General features: G+C 43.7%; 1 protein-coding gene across 6 annotated transcripts in view; it reads right to left on the bottom strand.

Annotated features, from left to right (window-relative positions):
* Positions 1 to 13,456, bottom strand: part of LOC139410680 (acetyl-CoA carboxylase beta) — a 56,109-nt gene that overhangs the window by 27,939 nt on the left and 14,714 nt on the right. For 5 of the 6 annotated variants that reach the window (XM_071156073.1, XM_071156074.1, XM_071156075.1 and 2 more), the window contains 17 exons: positions 6,777 to 6,909; positions 6,394 to 6,532; positions 6,101 to 6,210; positions 5,788 to 5,869; positions 5,559 to 5,657; positions 5,223 to 5,332; positions 4,804 to 4,914; positions 4,337 to 4,546; positions 3,957 to 4,127; positions 3,604 to 3,765; positions 3,340 to 3,503; positions 2,877 to 3,027; positions 2,640 to 2,743; positions 2,292 to 2,373; positions 1,817 to 1,962; positions 1,583 to 1,733; positions 1,315 to 1,449 (listed from right to left, as the gene is read on the bottom strand). In XM_071156073.1, coding sequence (XP_071012174.1) covers positions 1,315 to 1,449; positions 1,583 to 1,733; positions 1,817 to 1,962; positions 2,292 to 2,373; positions 2,640 to 2,743; positions 2,877 to 3,027; positions 3,340 to 3,503; positions 3,604 to 3,765; positions 3,957 to 4,127; positions 4,337 to 4,546; positions 4,804 to 4,914; positions 5,223 to 5,332; positions 5,559 to 5,657; positions 5,788 to 5,869; positions 6,101 to 6,210; positions 6,394 to 6,532; positions 6,777 to 6,909 — 2,260 coding nt within the window. Of the gene's footprint in view, positions 1 to 1,314; positions 1,450 to 1,582; positions 1,734 to 1,816; positions 1,963 to 2,291; positions 2,374 to 2,639; positions 2,744 to 2,876; positions 3,028 to 3,339; positions 3,504 to 3,603; positions 3,766 to 3,956; positions 4,128 to 4,336; positions 4,547 to 4,803; positions 4,915 to 5,222; positions 5,333 to 5,558; positions 5,658 to 5,787; positions 5,870 to 6,100; positions 6,211 to 6,393; positions 6,533 to 6,776; positions 6,910 to 7,270; positions 7,413 to 13,456 lie in introns of those variants that run through there. The other variant, XM_071156077.1, reaches the window with a different exon arrangement.

The raw sequence follows: 13,456 nt of genomic DNA, 5'->3' as shown, positions 1-13,456 counted from the left end.
CGTCAGTCTATTCTTGTTCTGAGAAATGAAGGCTATTTCATGCGAGAAATTGCTCTAGAAACTGAAGATTTCGTACAAGGCTGTGTACTTCTCCCTTCACAGAACAGCACAAACTGGCAACCACAATAGAAAGAGAAGTGGGAGGCCCCGGTGCACAACTGTGCAAGAGGACAAGTACATTAGAGTGTCTAATATGAGAAACAGACGCCTCACAAGTCCTCAACTGGCAGCTTCATTAAATAGAACTCGCAAAACACCAGTCTCAACGTCAACCGTGAAGAGGCGACTCCGGGATGCTGGCCTTCTAGGCAGAGTTGCAAAGAAAAAGCCATATCTCAGACTGGCCAATAAAAATATGGGCAAATGAACACAGACACTGGACAGAGGAAGATTGGAAAAAAGTGTTATGGACAGACAAATCTAAGTTTGAGGTTCGGGTCACAAAGAAGAACATTCGTGAGATGCAGAAAAAAGTGAACAGATGCTAGAGGAGTGCTTGACGCCATCTGTCAAGCATGGTGGAGGCAATGTGGTGGTCTGGGGGTGCTTTGGTGGTGGTAAAGTAGGAGATTTGTTCAGGGTAAAAGGGATCTTGAAGATTTTGCAACGCCATGCCATACCCTGTGAATGGCGCTTAATTGGAGCCAATTTCCTCCTACAACAGGACAATGACCCAAAGCACAGCTCCAAACTATGCAATAACTATTTAGGGAAGAAGTCAGCTGGTATTCTGTCTATAATAGTGTGGCCAGCACAGTCACTGGATATCAACCCTATTGAGCTGTTGTTGTAGCAGCTTGACTGTATGGTACGTAAGAAGTGCCTATCAAGCCAATCCAACTTGTGGGAGGTGCTTCAGGAAGCATGGGGTGAAATCTCTTCAGATTACCTCAACAAATTGACAACTAGAATGCCAAAGGTCTGCAAGGCTGTAATTGCTGCAAATGGAGGATTCTTTGACGAAAGCAAAGTTCCAAGGACACAATTATTATTTCCATTAAAAATCATTATTTATAACCTTGTCAACGTCTCGACTACATTTCCTAATCATTTTGCAACTCATTTCATGTATGTTTTAATGGAAAACAAGGACATTTCTAAGTGACCCCAAGCTTTTTTGAATGGTGGTGTATGTTTTAAACCTATTGCACTACTATGTGATTTGTACTGTATTATGTGATAAGAATGCCTACTATAATAGCTGTGTCCGAAATGGCACCCTATTCCCTATATAGTACAGTGTAAATATTGGATAGTGTGCCAGTTCAGATGCAGCCATAGAGTTGTATTGAAGTAGGTGAGGGGGTGACTTGCTGGATGGATGCTGCTGGGGTTGTCCAGGTCCATGCGTGCCACCACACAGCCAGGCTCCAGCACCGCCCCATGCCTCTTCACATAGTGGACACAGCCAGACTCCACCACTGTCAGTGTCATCACCATCTTCATGACCTGCAGACGCACCGCAGAAGTCAGTCGGCACACGCACACACACAAACAAGACTGACTACCCATGTAACGATGATCTAATTATGAAAACCAAACCTGTAGACATACAGTAGGTTTTCATGGGCTCCTCGCTCACCTCGATCTCTGCATACGAGTTCCCTGCACAGATATGGCCTCCGTCCTCCACCAGGTACAGCAGGAGCTTACCAGCAGAGGACGACCTCAGCACTGTAGGGTCTTTCTCCTTCTCAAACACACACGTCTTGTTGCCAACAGTGATCCGGTAGCTAGAGGGTTACAAATACATACGTTCATGATGGCAAAATAATTGTCTTAATGGCCCATCCATCCACCCGACAGAAAGTCCCACCTGGCCACTTCCTCCTTCATGTAGGTGGTGTAGCTGCTGCCGTTGTAGGAGAGCAAGAGGCCGCCGTCACTCAGCCGGTGGACATCGATCTCAATGTCCGAGCCATTCATGATGACAACGTACGTGGTGGGGGACTGGCGAGCCACCTGTCAGTCACAAACAATGTTGAAGTCTTATTGGTTGATAACTCTGAGGGGCGAATCCTAACTTCCACTTGAAATGAAATTTTACTTAGTCACGCTAAGTATTGATGTCAATAGGAGACTAAGTGAAAATTTGACTGAAATTAGGATTCGCCCCTGATCAATCAAATTGATTTATAAAGCCCTTTTTACATCAGCAGATGTCAAAGTGCTGTACAGAAACCCAGCCTAAAACACCAAACAGCAAAGCAGATGTAGAAGCACTTATCCCTGAGAGGATAAGATCAAGCCATGACAGAGAATGAGACAGGTGTAATGAGAGGTCTTCGTACCTTCAGGCAGTATTTGATCCCCTCATAGACCAGGTCCACCTCGACAGTATTGAGCAAACTGGCTGCAGGCAGCACCTGGCCCCTACAGAAGGACATTTCACATACTGGATTTAGACAGGTGTACAACTTCACAGCAATAACACACCGACAAAGGTGATATTCGGATTCTCTTCCTTCTCCCCCTCAAGGATTTATAAGTATTGGATTGGTTGTAACAAATATGGGAGAAAAACACTCCATCTAACTCCATGCCAATCCAATATTTTTTCAGCCTTGAGGGGGAAGTAACAATTGCACACTTCAGGGAGAAGGGGGGGTGAGAATGTGAATTGGGCTATAGTAGGCCACCTTTCCAGTGAGTGCAGGAAGTCGGACATGCTCTTCCTGAAACTAGCGTCCGCTACGTGTAACGACCCGCAGACAATGCCCAGCATGGTGTCTGGCCTCTCCGCCTTCAGGGAGAACACACACACGTTGGAGATGTTTTCACACACACAGACGTTGGAGATTTGTTTTTAACCAACTGTCGTCTTACAGGATTGACTTTTTTAAGATTTCCGTTCATATTCCACAAGGGTCCTATACCTGAACTTTATCTGCGATGAGATTATCCAACCAGCTGGTGTCGATGTCATTGTTCCTGAAGCTCTCTGTCTCCAGCAGCTTGATGAGGTACTCCACCGTGGTCCTGAAGTCCCCCCGGATACACAGCTCCTTCATGGCCACCACCATGTTCCTGCGCCACCACACAGTAACCACCACACTATCACCCCCCAGGAACGGTAAGACACCAACACACAAACCACCAACTCATGCAGAATTCCAAATGGATCTGAGCCCATACACCCAAATCACTCCTGTAGATCTGAGAGCACTTTGATAATAGCTTCATCTTGCCTTCTGATTGGCCAGGTGAAAATGTCACCATATTGCTTCCACCTATCCTATCCTCAGGTCTACAAAAGTGGTTAGGGAGTAGGGGCTAGCGGTCAATAGGGACTTCATCAGAATAACTGTCTACAACACAACAAGGCAAGGAAGGACTCACGAAATGGCCTCCTCTCGGTTCTCCCCCCAGGAGAAGCAGTGGCCGAACTGGGAGTCAGCAAACTCGTGCAACCCCCCGGTAGCCCCGACACTGAAGTAGCCCCACACGTTCTTACTGCTGCGGAAGTTGAGCTCCTGCACTGTGCCCGAGCTGGGCTTGAAGCCCTGCGAGTGACAAGGAGGGAGGACAGGTCAGTTGTGAGCCTGCAGAACCCATGCCATCTCTTGTTAAGAATATGGCCGGCCAGCCCTGTAGAATGCACACCTCGTCTGGGTTCTCGCTGGTGATGCGGGCCGCGATGACGTGTCCCCGGGGACTGGGTACACAGTCGGGGGCCTCAAAGTTGATGGTGGTGTCCCCCCAAGGGGCCTCTCCATAAAGCATGCGGATGTCTTTGATCCTGTGGAGGGGGATCCCCATGGCTATCTACAACAAAGGAGAAAGACCAAGTTAACATGGTTTATTCCCAAGGAACTATTCACAGTTCCTAAAGCTTTCAGAACATCTCAACAACCACATTAATTTGACATTTTACTGAGATTGCGGAAAAAAATGGAATGCGATCATTAACTAAGCCAAAGGACGAGATTAAACCCTGACCTCTGGCTGCTGCGTACCTGTAGCTGGGCGGCGGGCAGGTTGACATCCCCAATCATCTCTGTGCAGGGGTGTTCCACCTGCAGACGGGGGTTGAGCTCTAAGAAGTGGAAGCTCCCATCTTCAGAGAAGAGGTACTCCACGGTGCCTGCGCTCACGTAGCCCACCATCTTAGCCATCCGCACTGCATACTGACATGGGGAGGGGGCTTGTGTTCATTAGGCACCAAGAGGAAGATAACTGACTAAAACAGGGAGGGACTACATTTTCCGTTGTGTGCCCTAATGAACACAACTATGGAATAGTGAAATGGCCGAAAAACAAGTATCTAAATGTCAAAGGGGAGAATCGTCATTACAATGGAAAACACAATGACAAGGAAAGGCCCTCTGTGCCTTACCTGCTCCATGTGCTCAAAGGTGGTGGAAGATGCTATGGTGGCCGGGGCCTCCTCAATGATCTTCTGGTGTCTCCGCTGGATGGAGCAGTCTCGGCCAAACAGGGAGATGGCGTTGCCGTACTGGTCGGCAAGGATCTGGACCTCCAGGTGACGGGCATGCTGGGCCAACTGCATGACGAAGATGGGCGAGCCGGGCACCTCCGACTGCACCTGTAGATGTATGGATCCATCGATTTGTATTAGATGAGGGTAACACAAAATTGTGCTAATTATGGACATGACATGTGTATGTGTGTGTGTGTGTGTGTGTGTGTGTGTGTGTGTGTGTGTGTGTGTGTGTGTGTGTGTGTGTGTGTGTGTGTGTGTGTGTTTCAAGTGTTATGGGCAGCCTAGCTGTGTGGATGTGGATTCAAATAAAGTATTAAAATGTGTGTGTGTGCGTGCGTGCGAAATGCGATGACACAAACCTGTCTAAAGAAGCTGGCAAAGTCCTCAGCGTTGTCCACCTTCCGGATGCCCTTACCCCCTCCTCCTTCTGACGCTTTTATCACCACCGGGTAGCCAATTCTGTCTGCTCCCTTTCAGGAGAAAGCACATTGCAGACGAAAGGATATTCAGCAACTCTGAACTTGAAATCAAATATTTTATTGTTAAAACCAACGCGTTTCATCTTCAGTTTGCTCCACTGTTTATGAACCTTGGTTTAAAAGAGAGTTAGGGACAGCATTTCCATTGCTCGGGAAAGAAACACATTGAAATCCACCGTTTCAGACATCTTAAAGGACATCAATACAAACAGAGTGAATTAAATCCAGTGACTACTTGTCATATGCTGCAAAGGATGTCTCAATGGTTTCAGCATTGGCGATGGCGTGGAGATGCTTACCGCAAGTCCAACGTCAACATCACGCACGCAGCCGTGCACGTAGACCTCTGGAGGCACGCTGATCACGTGGCCGAGCCTCTGGTCCTCCTCTGTCCAGTCTACTCTCAGACCTACAGCACACGCAAGAGAAAATAACATGAGACCTAGCTCGGGACAAATACACTGTTATGACAGAGTATAGAATAGAACAGAATCATCTTCAAAACCGCTAGTGTCAAAACACAACAGTCACCCAGTCAGAGTCCTAAAACTAGGGGTGTGGGGAAGGGGTTAAGATGCAAGGATGGATGGATGGGGGAGGTCTGAGGGTAAGTGTGGGGCAGGGGGGTATATCACCTGATCCACTCCAGGGCAGGGTGGGGATGTCTGCGCTCTGGGCCACAATGGAGGAGGCCACCTTATCACCCAGGGCCCACATGGCCTTACTGGATGGCCCTGAGACACAGGCAAAAATATATATATAAAAAAAAATAATCTACATCAACACACCACAATGAATGGTGCGTGTGTTGTAATGCGAGTTAACCATCCAATAATCCACAAACGGCTTCATGCCGGGCTGTACCTAAGAAGGAGATTCCGTTCTTGTCCAAGAGCTCAGGCAGTTTGGGGTTCTCAGAGGCGTGACCCCATCCAACCCAGACCGCCTGTGAACAATAAGAAAACCGAGATCAGAGTGGAGCCATGAAAATATAATTACTAGAAGAGACAAAGCCTCTCAGACCAATTTGACAGCAACATTCATCGGTGCACTCAATATGGCCGCCGGTCCACCCATCATAGGACATTGGGACTTGATTTGGGATTGGTAATGTCCCTTCTAAGCAAAAACGAATTCTCCTGTGGGTGAGAATGGAGATGGAGGAGCACCGTCTGACCTGTACAGGGATCCTCTTGGCGATGTCCACTATCAACTCTACGTTGGCATAGTTGTTGTTGTTGGCGCCGCCGGGTACGGGTACATAGTGGTCCGCCATTTTGATATACTCTATAGAAGAGTCACACACATACAGTCACATTAGTTATTCGTGAGAAGTACACACAGAAATAATTTATTTGGAGTAATTGAGTGACTCGCTGTCGACTTTATCTACAGATGTGCCAAGAGACACAATGAGGAACAACCATCTGGAGCTGATGATGATGACCTGCTAAAACATGTTTCACTGACCTGCGTTCGCTTTCAGGTCCTCAGGGGTGACCATCACTACAAAACGGATGGTCTTCTCATTCCGGAACATCTCGTAGGACCAACGCCGGATGGAACGCATACATTTGACCGCCGCTATGCCATTATTAGCTATCAGCACCTTGTGAAAGAGAAAAAGTGGGAGAGAGAGAAAGAAAGAGAGAGAAAAAGAGAGAAAGAAAAAAGTATAGAAAAAGAGAGACAAAAATAAAAAAAGAGAAGAAAGTAAACAGTACTCAACTCAACTTTTGACACTATTTTGTTGTCTGTTGCTCATAGCTTAATGAGGAGTTTAGTCAAGAGAGACACACATTTAGTGACACACATCCAAAAAAGGCACAGACAGACAGGGAGGGATATCTTACCTTATCTATCACACGGTTTCCTCCGAAGCGGGTGACAAACTCAGCCGGCGAGGCCACGGTGAAGTCTCTTTGCAGCTCAATTTTTCGGTGCTCGCGACCCTTCTTCACCAGATGTGGGTGAGACATGCTAGGCCTGGAAAGAGAAAAAATACAAGTGGTTGTCCAAGAGCACAAACGCATCAAAGCCTCACGCTTTTTATAAATATTTCATACGCACAACTCAAGTAAAACATTAAGCAACTGGCAATCAGTCATTTCTGTGTTGGGACAAATCTCTGCATCATGTAAAGTAGGTCCCGGTAAATTAGGACGTAGGACTTCTAGAAGAACATTCCCGTCCAGCAAGCAAGTTCACCAACATCGGACTCACGGGCCAAACCCAGAACAAGGAGGAAACAGCAGCATTGGACCGTCACAGCAATCAGCCAAAGTTCAGTCTCTACAGAGGGTAATGGTTGTGCTGTCACAGCTCAGGTCACAAGTGCATGTCTTACCTTCTCTGTGAGCCAAACATTTTGTCAGCCATATCCTACGCAAGGTGTTCAGTCTACTGTGACAGACAAATGTTTCAACTCGGCGACAATCTGACAAGCTACAATTCAACACACATGCTAATCCTCTCAGTTACCTACAGAGGTGCCGCAGACATGCCTGGTACTGCACGTATAAACAATGCTCCCAGACCACAGAGACAATCAAAGGTTAATGTGTTATCAGCAAAAATACATAGCCTAGTTACACAAGCCCTTAATCCTATCAGCAGTGGCAGTGGCATCTCTCCATTGTGCACAACCACCAAAATGTTCACATGGACCAAGTTCATATGAAAAATATATGCTAATGGAAACAATACTAACTGCACTCAGTTAAGCTGACAAGTAAGCATCAATAAATAAAAAGTGTGATACTAACAAGAGCAGTGTGCAGGTTTCTATTTTCTTTAAAGTTCTCTCTATGTTACCATGTAACTGCAATAAGATAGCTCAGATGTGCGAGTGACGTTTTACATTTTGAACTGCAGTCAGTTAAAAGTAACCTGGATATGGGTTTTCATTTTCAGTTCAAAATGATCACATAATGAATCAATTAGAAGCCAGACTTTCAGAATATCTGCCTATATTATTGAAGAGTGACAGGGGGCACAATAAAACAACAATGTTCACTACCGAGAATGATCAAACACTAAACTATACAGGGGTAATTCCAAGGTAATGGAATTATGCTTTGACTCATACCAAACAAAAAAACTATGATTTCAAAGTTGAACAAACCATACAATTCTATGCAAAAGGACTACTTTTAACAATTTGAAAAGAAAAATGTACTAAAACTAATTTAGTGGAAGAACTGTGCCAATGCAAACTTTGGTGATGGAGTTAAGATAAAATCTCCCTCAGGTTTTCATGCGAACATGTTGTCCAAAAACTCTTAAATACTGTATCTCCTCCGAATTAAGATAAAAAAAATGTCTGCAAAAATAATGGGGTGTCAGCTATGACATACACTACCGTTCAAAAGTTTGGGGTCTCTTCGAAATGTCCTTGTTTTTGAAAGAGAACCACATTGTTTGTCCATTAAAATAACAACATCAAATTGATCAGAAATACAGTGTCGACATTGTTTATGTTGTAAATGACTATTGTAGCTGGAAACGGCTGATTTTTTATGGAATATCTACATAGGCGTACAGAGACCCTTTATCAGCAACCATCACTCCTGTGTTCCAATGGCACATTGTGTTAGCTAATCCAAGTTGATCATTTTAAAAGGCTATGTGATCATTTGCAATTATGTTAGAACAGCTGAAACTGTTGTGCTGATTAAATAAGCAATAAAACTGGCTTTCTTTAGACTAGTTGAGTACTTAGAGCATCAGCATTTGTGGGTTCGATTACAGGCTCAAAATGGCCAGAAACAAAGAACTTTCTTCTGAAACTCGTCAGTCTATTCTTGTTCTGAGAAATGAAGGCTATTCCATGCGAGAAATTGCCAAGAAACTGAAGATCTCGTACAACGCTGTGTTCTACTCCCTTTACAGAACAGCGAAAACTGGCCCTAAACAGAATAGAAAGAGAAGTGGGAGGCCCCGGTGCACAAGTGAGCAAGAGGACAAGTACATTAGAGTGTCTAGTTTGAGAAACAGATGTCTCACAAGTCATCAACTGGCAGCTTCATTAAATAGTACCCGCAAAACGTCAGTCTCAACTTCAACAGTGAAGAGGCGACTCCGGGATGCTAGGCTTCTAGGCAGAGTTCCTCTGTCCAGTGTGTGTGTCCTTTTGCCCATCTTAATCTTTTTTTTTTTTTATTGGCCAGTCTGAGATATGGATTTTTCTTTGCAACTCCGCCTAGAAGGCCAGCATGCATCCCAGAGTTGCCTCTTCACTGTTGACGTTGAGACTGGTGTTTTGCAGGTACTATTTAATGTACCAATTTAATTGGTGATCTGCAAGCCAGCTGATGAGAAATGTTGCAAATCATCTTTTTAAATCTGTGAATTGTTTGCAGGACAACACAATCTTTCCCGAAAGGTGTGGAAGTAGGAAATTGTAACATTATCTGACTAAAAACGTTAGAAATTCAGCTGTCCGTTTTCTGGTCAATGTAGGCTTGCTTGCAACTCTGGGTCTTCCTTTCCTGTGGCGGTCCTCATGAGAGCTAGTTTCATCATAGCGATAGATGGTTTTTGCAACTGTACTTGAAGAAACTTTCAAAGTTCTAGATATTTTCCGGATTGACTGACCTTCATGTCTTAAAGTAATGATAGACTGTTGTTTCTCTTTGCTTATTTAAGCTGTTCTTTTCATAATATGGACTTGGTATTTTACCAAATAGGGATATCTTCTGTATATTACCCCTACCTTGTCACAACACAACTGATTGGCTCAAATGAATTAAGAAGGAAAGGAATTCCACAAATTAACAAGACACACATGTTAGTTGAAATGCATTCCAGGTGACTACCTCATGAAGCTGGTTGAGAGAATGCCAAGAGTGTGCAAAGCTGACAACAATACAAAAAGGGTGGCTACTTTGAAGAATCTCAAATATATTTTGATTTGTTTAACACTTCTTTGGTTACTACATGATTCCCTATGTGTTATTTAATTGTTTTGATGTCTTCACTATTATTCTACAAAGTAGAAAATAGTACAAATAAAGAAAAAACAAATATGAATGAGTAGGTGTTTCCAAACTTTTGACTGGTACTGTGTATGAAACATATAACACTAACATATCTTGATTAGATAAGTATTCAATCCCCTGAGTCAATAAATGTTAGAATCACCTTTGGCAGCAATTACAGCTGTGAGTCTTTCTGGGAAAGTCTCTAAGAGCTTTGTACACCTAGATTGTACAATATTTGCACATTATTATTTTAAAAATGATTCAAGCTGTGTCAAGTTGGTTGTTGTTCATTGCTAGACAACCATTTTCAAATCTTGCCATAGATTTTCATGCCGATATAAGACAAAACTGTAACTAGGCCACTCAAGAACATTCAATGTTGTCTTGGTAAGCAACTCCAGTGTATCATTGGCCTTGTTCTAGTTTATTATCCTGCTGTAAGGTGAATTTGTCTCCCAGTGTCTGTTGGAATGCAGACTGAACTAGGTTTTCTTCTAGGATTTTGTCTGTGCTTAATTCTATTCCATTTCTTTTTATCCCCTCAAAAACGCACTAGTCCTTGCCGATTACAAGCATACCCATAACACGATGCAGCCACCACCATACTTGAAAATATGAAGAGTGGTACACAGTGATGCGTTGTTCGATTTGCCCCAAAAATAACACTTTGTATTCAGGACTTATTTAGGGTTGTAATAACAAAAGGGTTTGAATGACTCAAGACATTTCAGCTTTTCATTTTTATATACATTTTTTTAAACATAATTCCACTTTGACATGATGGGGTATTGTGTGTAGGCCAGTAACACAACATCTCTATTTAATCCACCTTAAATTCAGGCTGTAAAACTAAATGTGGAAAAAGGGGTGTAAATACTTTGTGAAGGCCCTGTAGCTAGCTAACCAAGACCAACTGGAATGCCACACTCAGCCTTCAAGTGCCTTTAGCAGCACAGCAGTCAAGTAAACAAACTCACAAATTGCTTCCTGAGGTCTAAAATAGCTGGACAAGAGGGCATTGAACCCATCCTTGTTCTATTGACTACTATTACAGAGAAAACAAAATAGTACAGCTAGTGTGCCATTATTGATTACATGCCCCCCCCCCCACCTCTCTTTTCAGTGTAAATACAGCTTCCCTGTTGAAGTTGTCAGTGATATCAAAAATGTTACAGCGACTAAGTTCACAACCTTTAAACCTGTATCATAATGTGTCCTTTAACAAACATATTATCGATCCTGTGTCACATTGAAAAGAGACGGTGAGGAGTTCTTGTTGATGGCACTACTTCTGTAGTGGTCATGAGTCATGACACCTAAAGTCACCAGCAATGTGGATAAGAAAGGTTTGTTGAAAGAGGCTATCGTGCTAAGCAAAGATCTGTGGGAAGATGGCTGTATTACACTCTATGGTTCGTTTCTGGTTTCTTTTACAGCTTGAGTTGATTTTGGGGTGTGGTTCGATGCAGATGTCTCATGTGTGTGATGGTGTTTGCAGATGGGAAGAGTTAGCCAAATTCTTTTGCCAATTAGCTTCAGCTGGCTGTTGTGCAACCGTAGCAAACTTGGTTTGACTTTTGATAGCATATCTCCAGGGCTAGTTAGGGACCATCAGGAAATTAATTACACAATGTAAATTAGACCATATGTTCATGTTGGACACCTTTTAGTTTTCATTAAATGCTTTCAATATTTGTATATGAATATCTACAATTTAGTTGGTTTGAGGTTTTAAGTCATTGAAATTTGGAGCCAATACACTTTTAACATACAGTGTGTCTCTTGGTCCCTAATTACTGCAGGCCTTACAATTGGCTTGCGTGCAGCTGCACTCCGAATTTATGAATACTTGTGTGCTGACAGCTGTGAGCATGTGGGCAGGATTGAAATGAACACAACCTTAATTTACATTGTGACATACTCATGTACAAAACTCTGCTTTGGACCAGACTGACTTTATGACCATCATTATTTACACTTTGTAGTCAATTCTGACAGAATAAATGTTTTTGACTCATATCGATGCCACGTAGGCTGTTTTCCAAATGAGAAGTTGGTTTTTAGGGGCTTTGTATCATTATATATATATATATATATATATATATATATATATATATATATACATATATACACAGTGCCTTGCGAAAGTATTCGGCCCCTTTGAACTTTGCGACCTTTTGCCACATTTCAGGCTTCAAACATAAAGATATAAAACTGTATTTTTTTGTGAAGAATCAACAACAAGTGGGACACAATCATGAAGTGGAATGACATTTATTGGATATTTCAAACTTTTTTAACAAATCAAAAACTGAAAAATTTCATCTTTCATCTGTGAAGAGCACAGGGCGCCAGTGGCGAATTTGCCAATCTTGGTGTTCTCTGGCAAATGCCAAACGTCCTGCACGGTGTTGGGCTGTAAGCACAACCCCCACCTGTGGACGTTGGGCCCTCATACCACCCTCATGGAGTCTGTTTCTGACCGTTTGAGCAGACACATGCACATTTGTGGCCTGCTGAAGGTCATTTTGCAGGGCTCTGGCAGTGCTCCTCCTGCTCCTCCTTGCACAAAGGCAGAGGTAGCGGTCCTGCTGCTGGGTTGTTGCCCTCCTACGGCCTCCTCCACATCTCCTGATGTACTGGCCTGCAAACACAGCAAACCTTCTTGCCACAGCTCGCATTGATGTGCCATCCTGGATGAGCTGCACTGCCTGAGCCACTTGTGTGGGTTGCAGACTCCGTCTACCACTAGAGTGAAAGCACTGCCAGCATTCAAAAGTGACCAAAACATCAGCCAGGAAGCACAGGAACTGAGAAGTGGTCTGTGGTCACCACCTGCAGAACCACTCCTTTATTGGGGGTGTCTTGCTAATTGCTTATAATTTCCACCGGTTGTCTATTCCATTTGCACAACAGCATGTGAAATTTATTGTCAATCAGTGTTGCTTCCTAAGTGGACAGTTTGATTTCACAGAAGTGTGATTGACTTGGAGTTACATTGGGTTCCCTTTATTTTTTTGAGCAGTGTATTTGGTCAATAACAAAAGTTTCTCAATACTTTGTTATATACCCTTTGTTGGCAATGATAGAGGTCAGACATTTTCTGTAAGTCTTCACAAGGTTTTCACACACTGTTGCTGGTATTTTGGCCCATTCCTCCATGCAGATCTCCTCTAGAGCAGTGATGTTTTGGGGCTGTTGCTGGGCAACACAGACTTTCAACTCCCTCCAAAGATTTTCTATGGGGTTGAGATCTGGAGAATGGCTAGGCCACTCCACGATCTTGAAATGCTTCTTACGAAGCCACCCCTTTGTTGCCCGGGCGGTGTGTTTGGGAGCTTTGTCATGCTGAAAGACCCAGCCACGTTTCATCTTCAATGCCCTTGCTGATGGAAGGAGGTTTTCACTCAAAATCTCACGATACATGGCCCTATTCATTCTTTCCTTTACACGGATCAGTCGTCCTGCTCCCTTTGCAGAAAAACAGCCCCAAAGCATGATGTTTCCACCCCCATGCTTCACAGTAGGTATGGTGTTCTTTGCATGCAACT

The sequence above is a fragment of the Oncorhynchus clarkii genome, chromosome 6 (genome assembly GCF_045791955.1).
Source record: "Oncorhynchus clarkii lewisi isolate Uvic-CL-2024 chromosome 6, UVic_Ocla_1.0, whole genome shotgun sequence".
NCBI classification, from domain to species: Eukaryota; Metazoa; Chordata; class Actinopteri; order Salmoniformes; family Salmonidae; genus Oncorhynchus; species Oncorhynchus clarkii.
The sequence above is the reverse complement of the archived record's forward strand: the minus strand, read 5'-3'. Positions and strand labels throughout refer to the sequence as shown.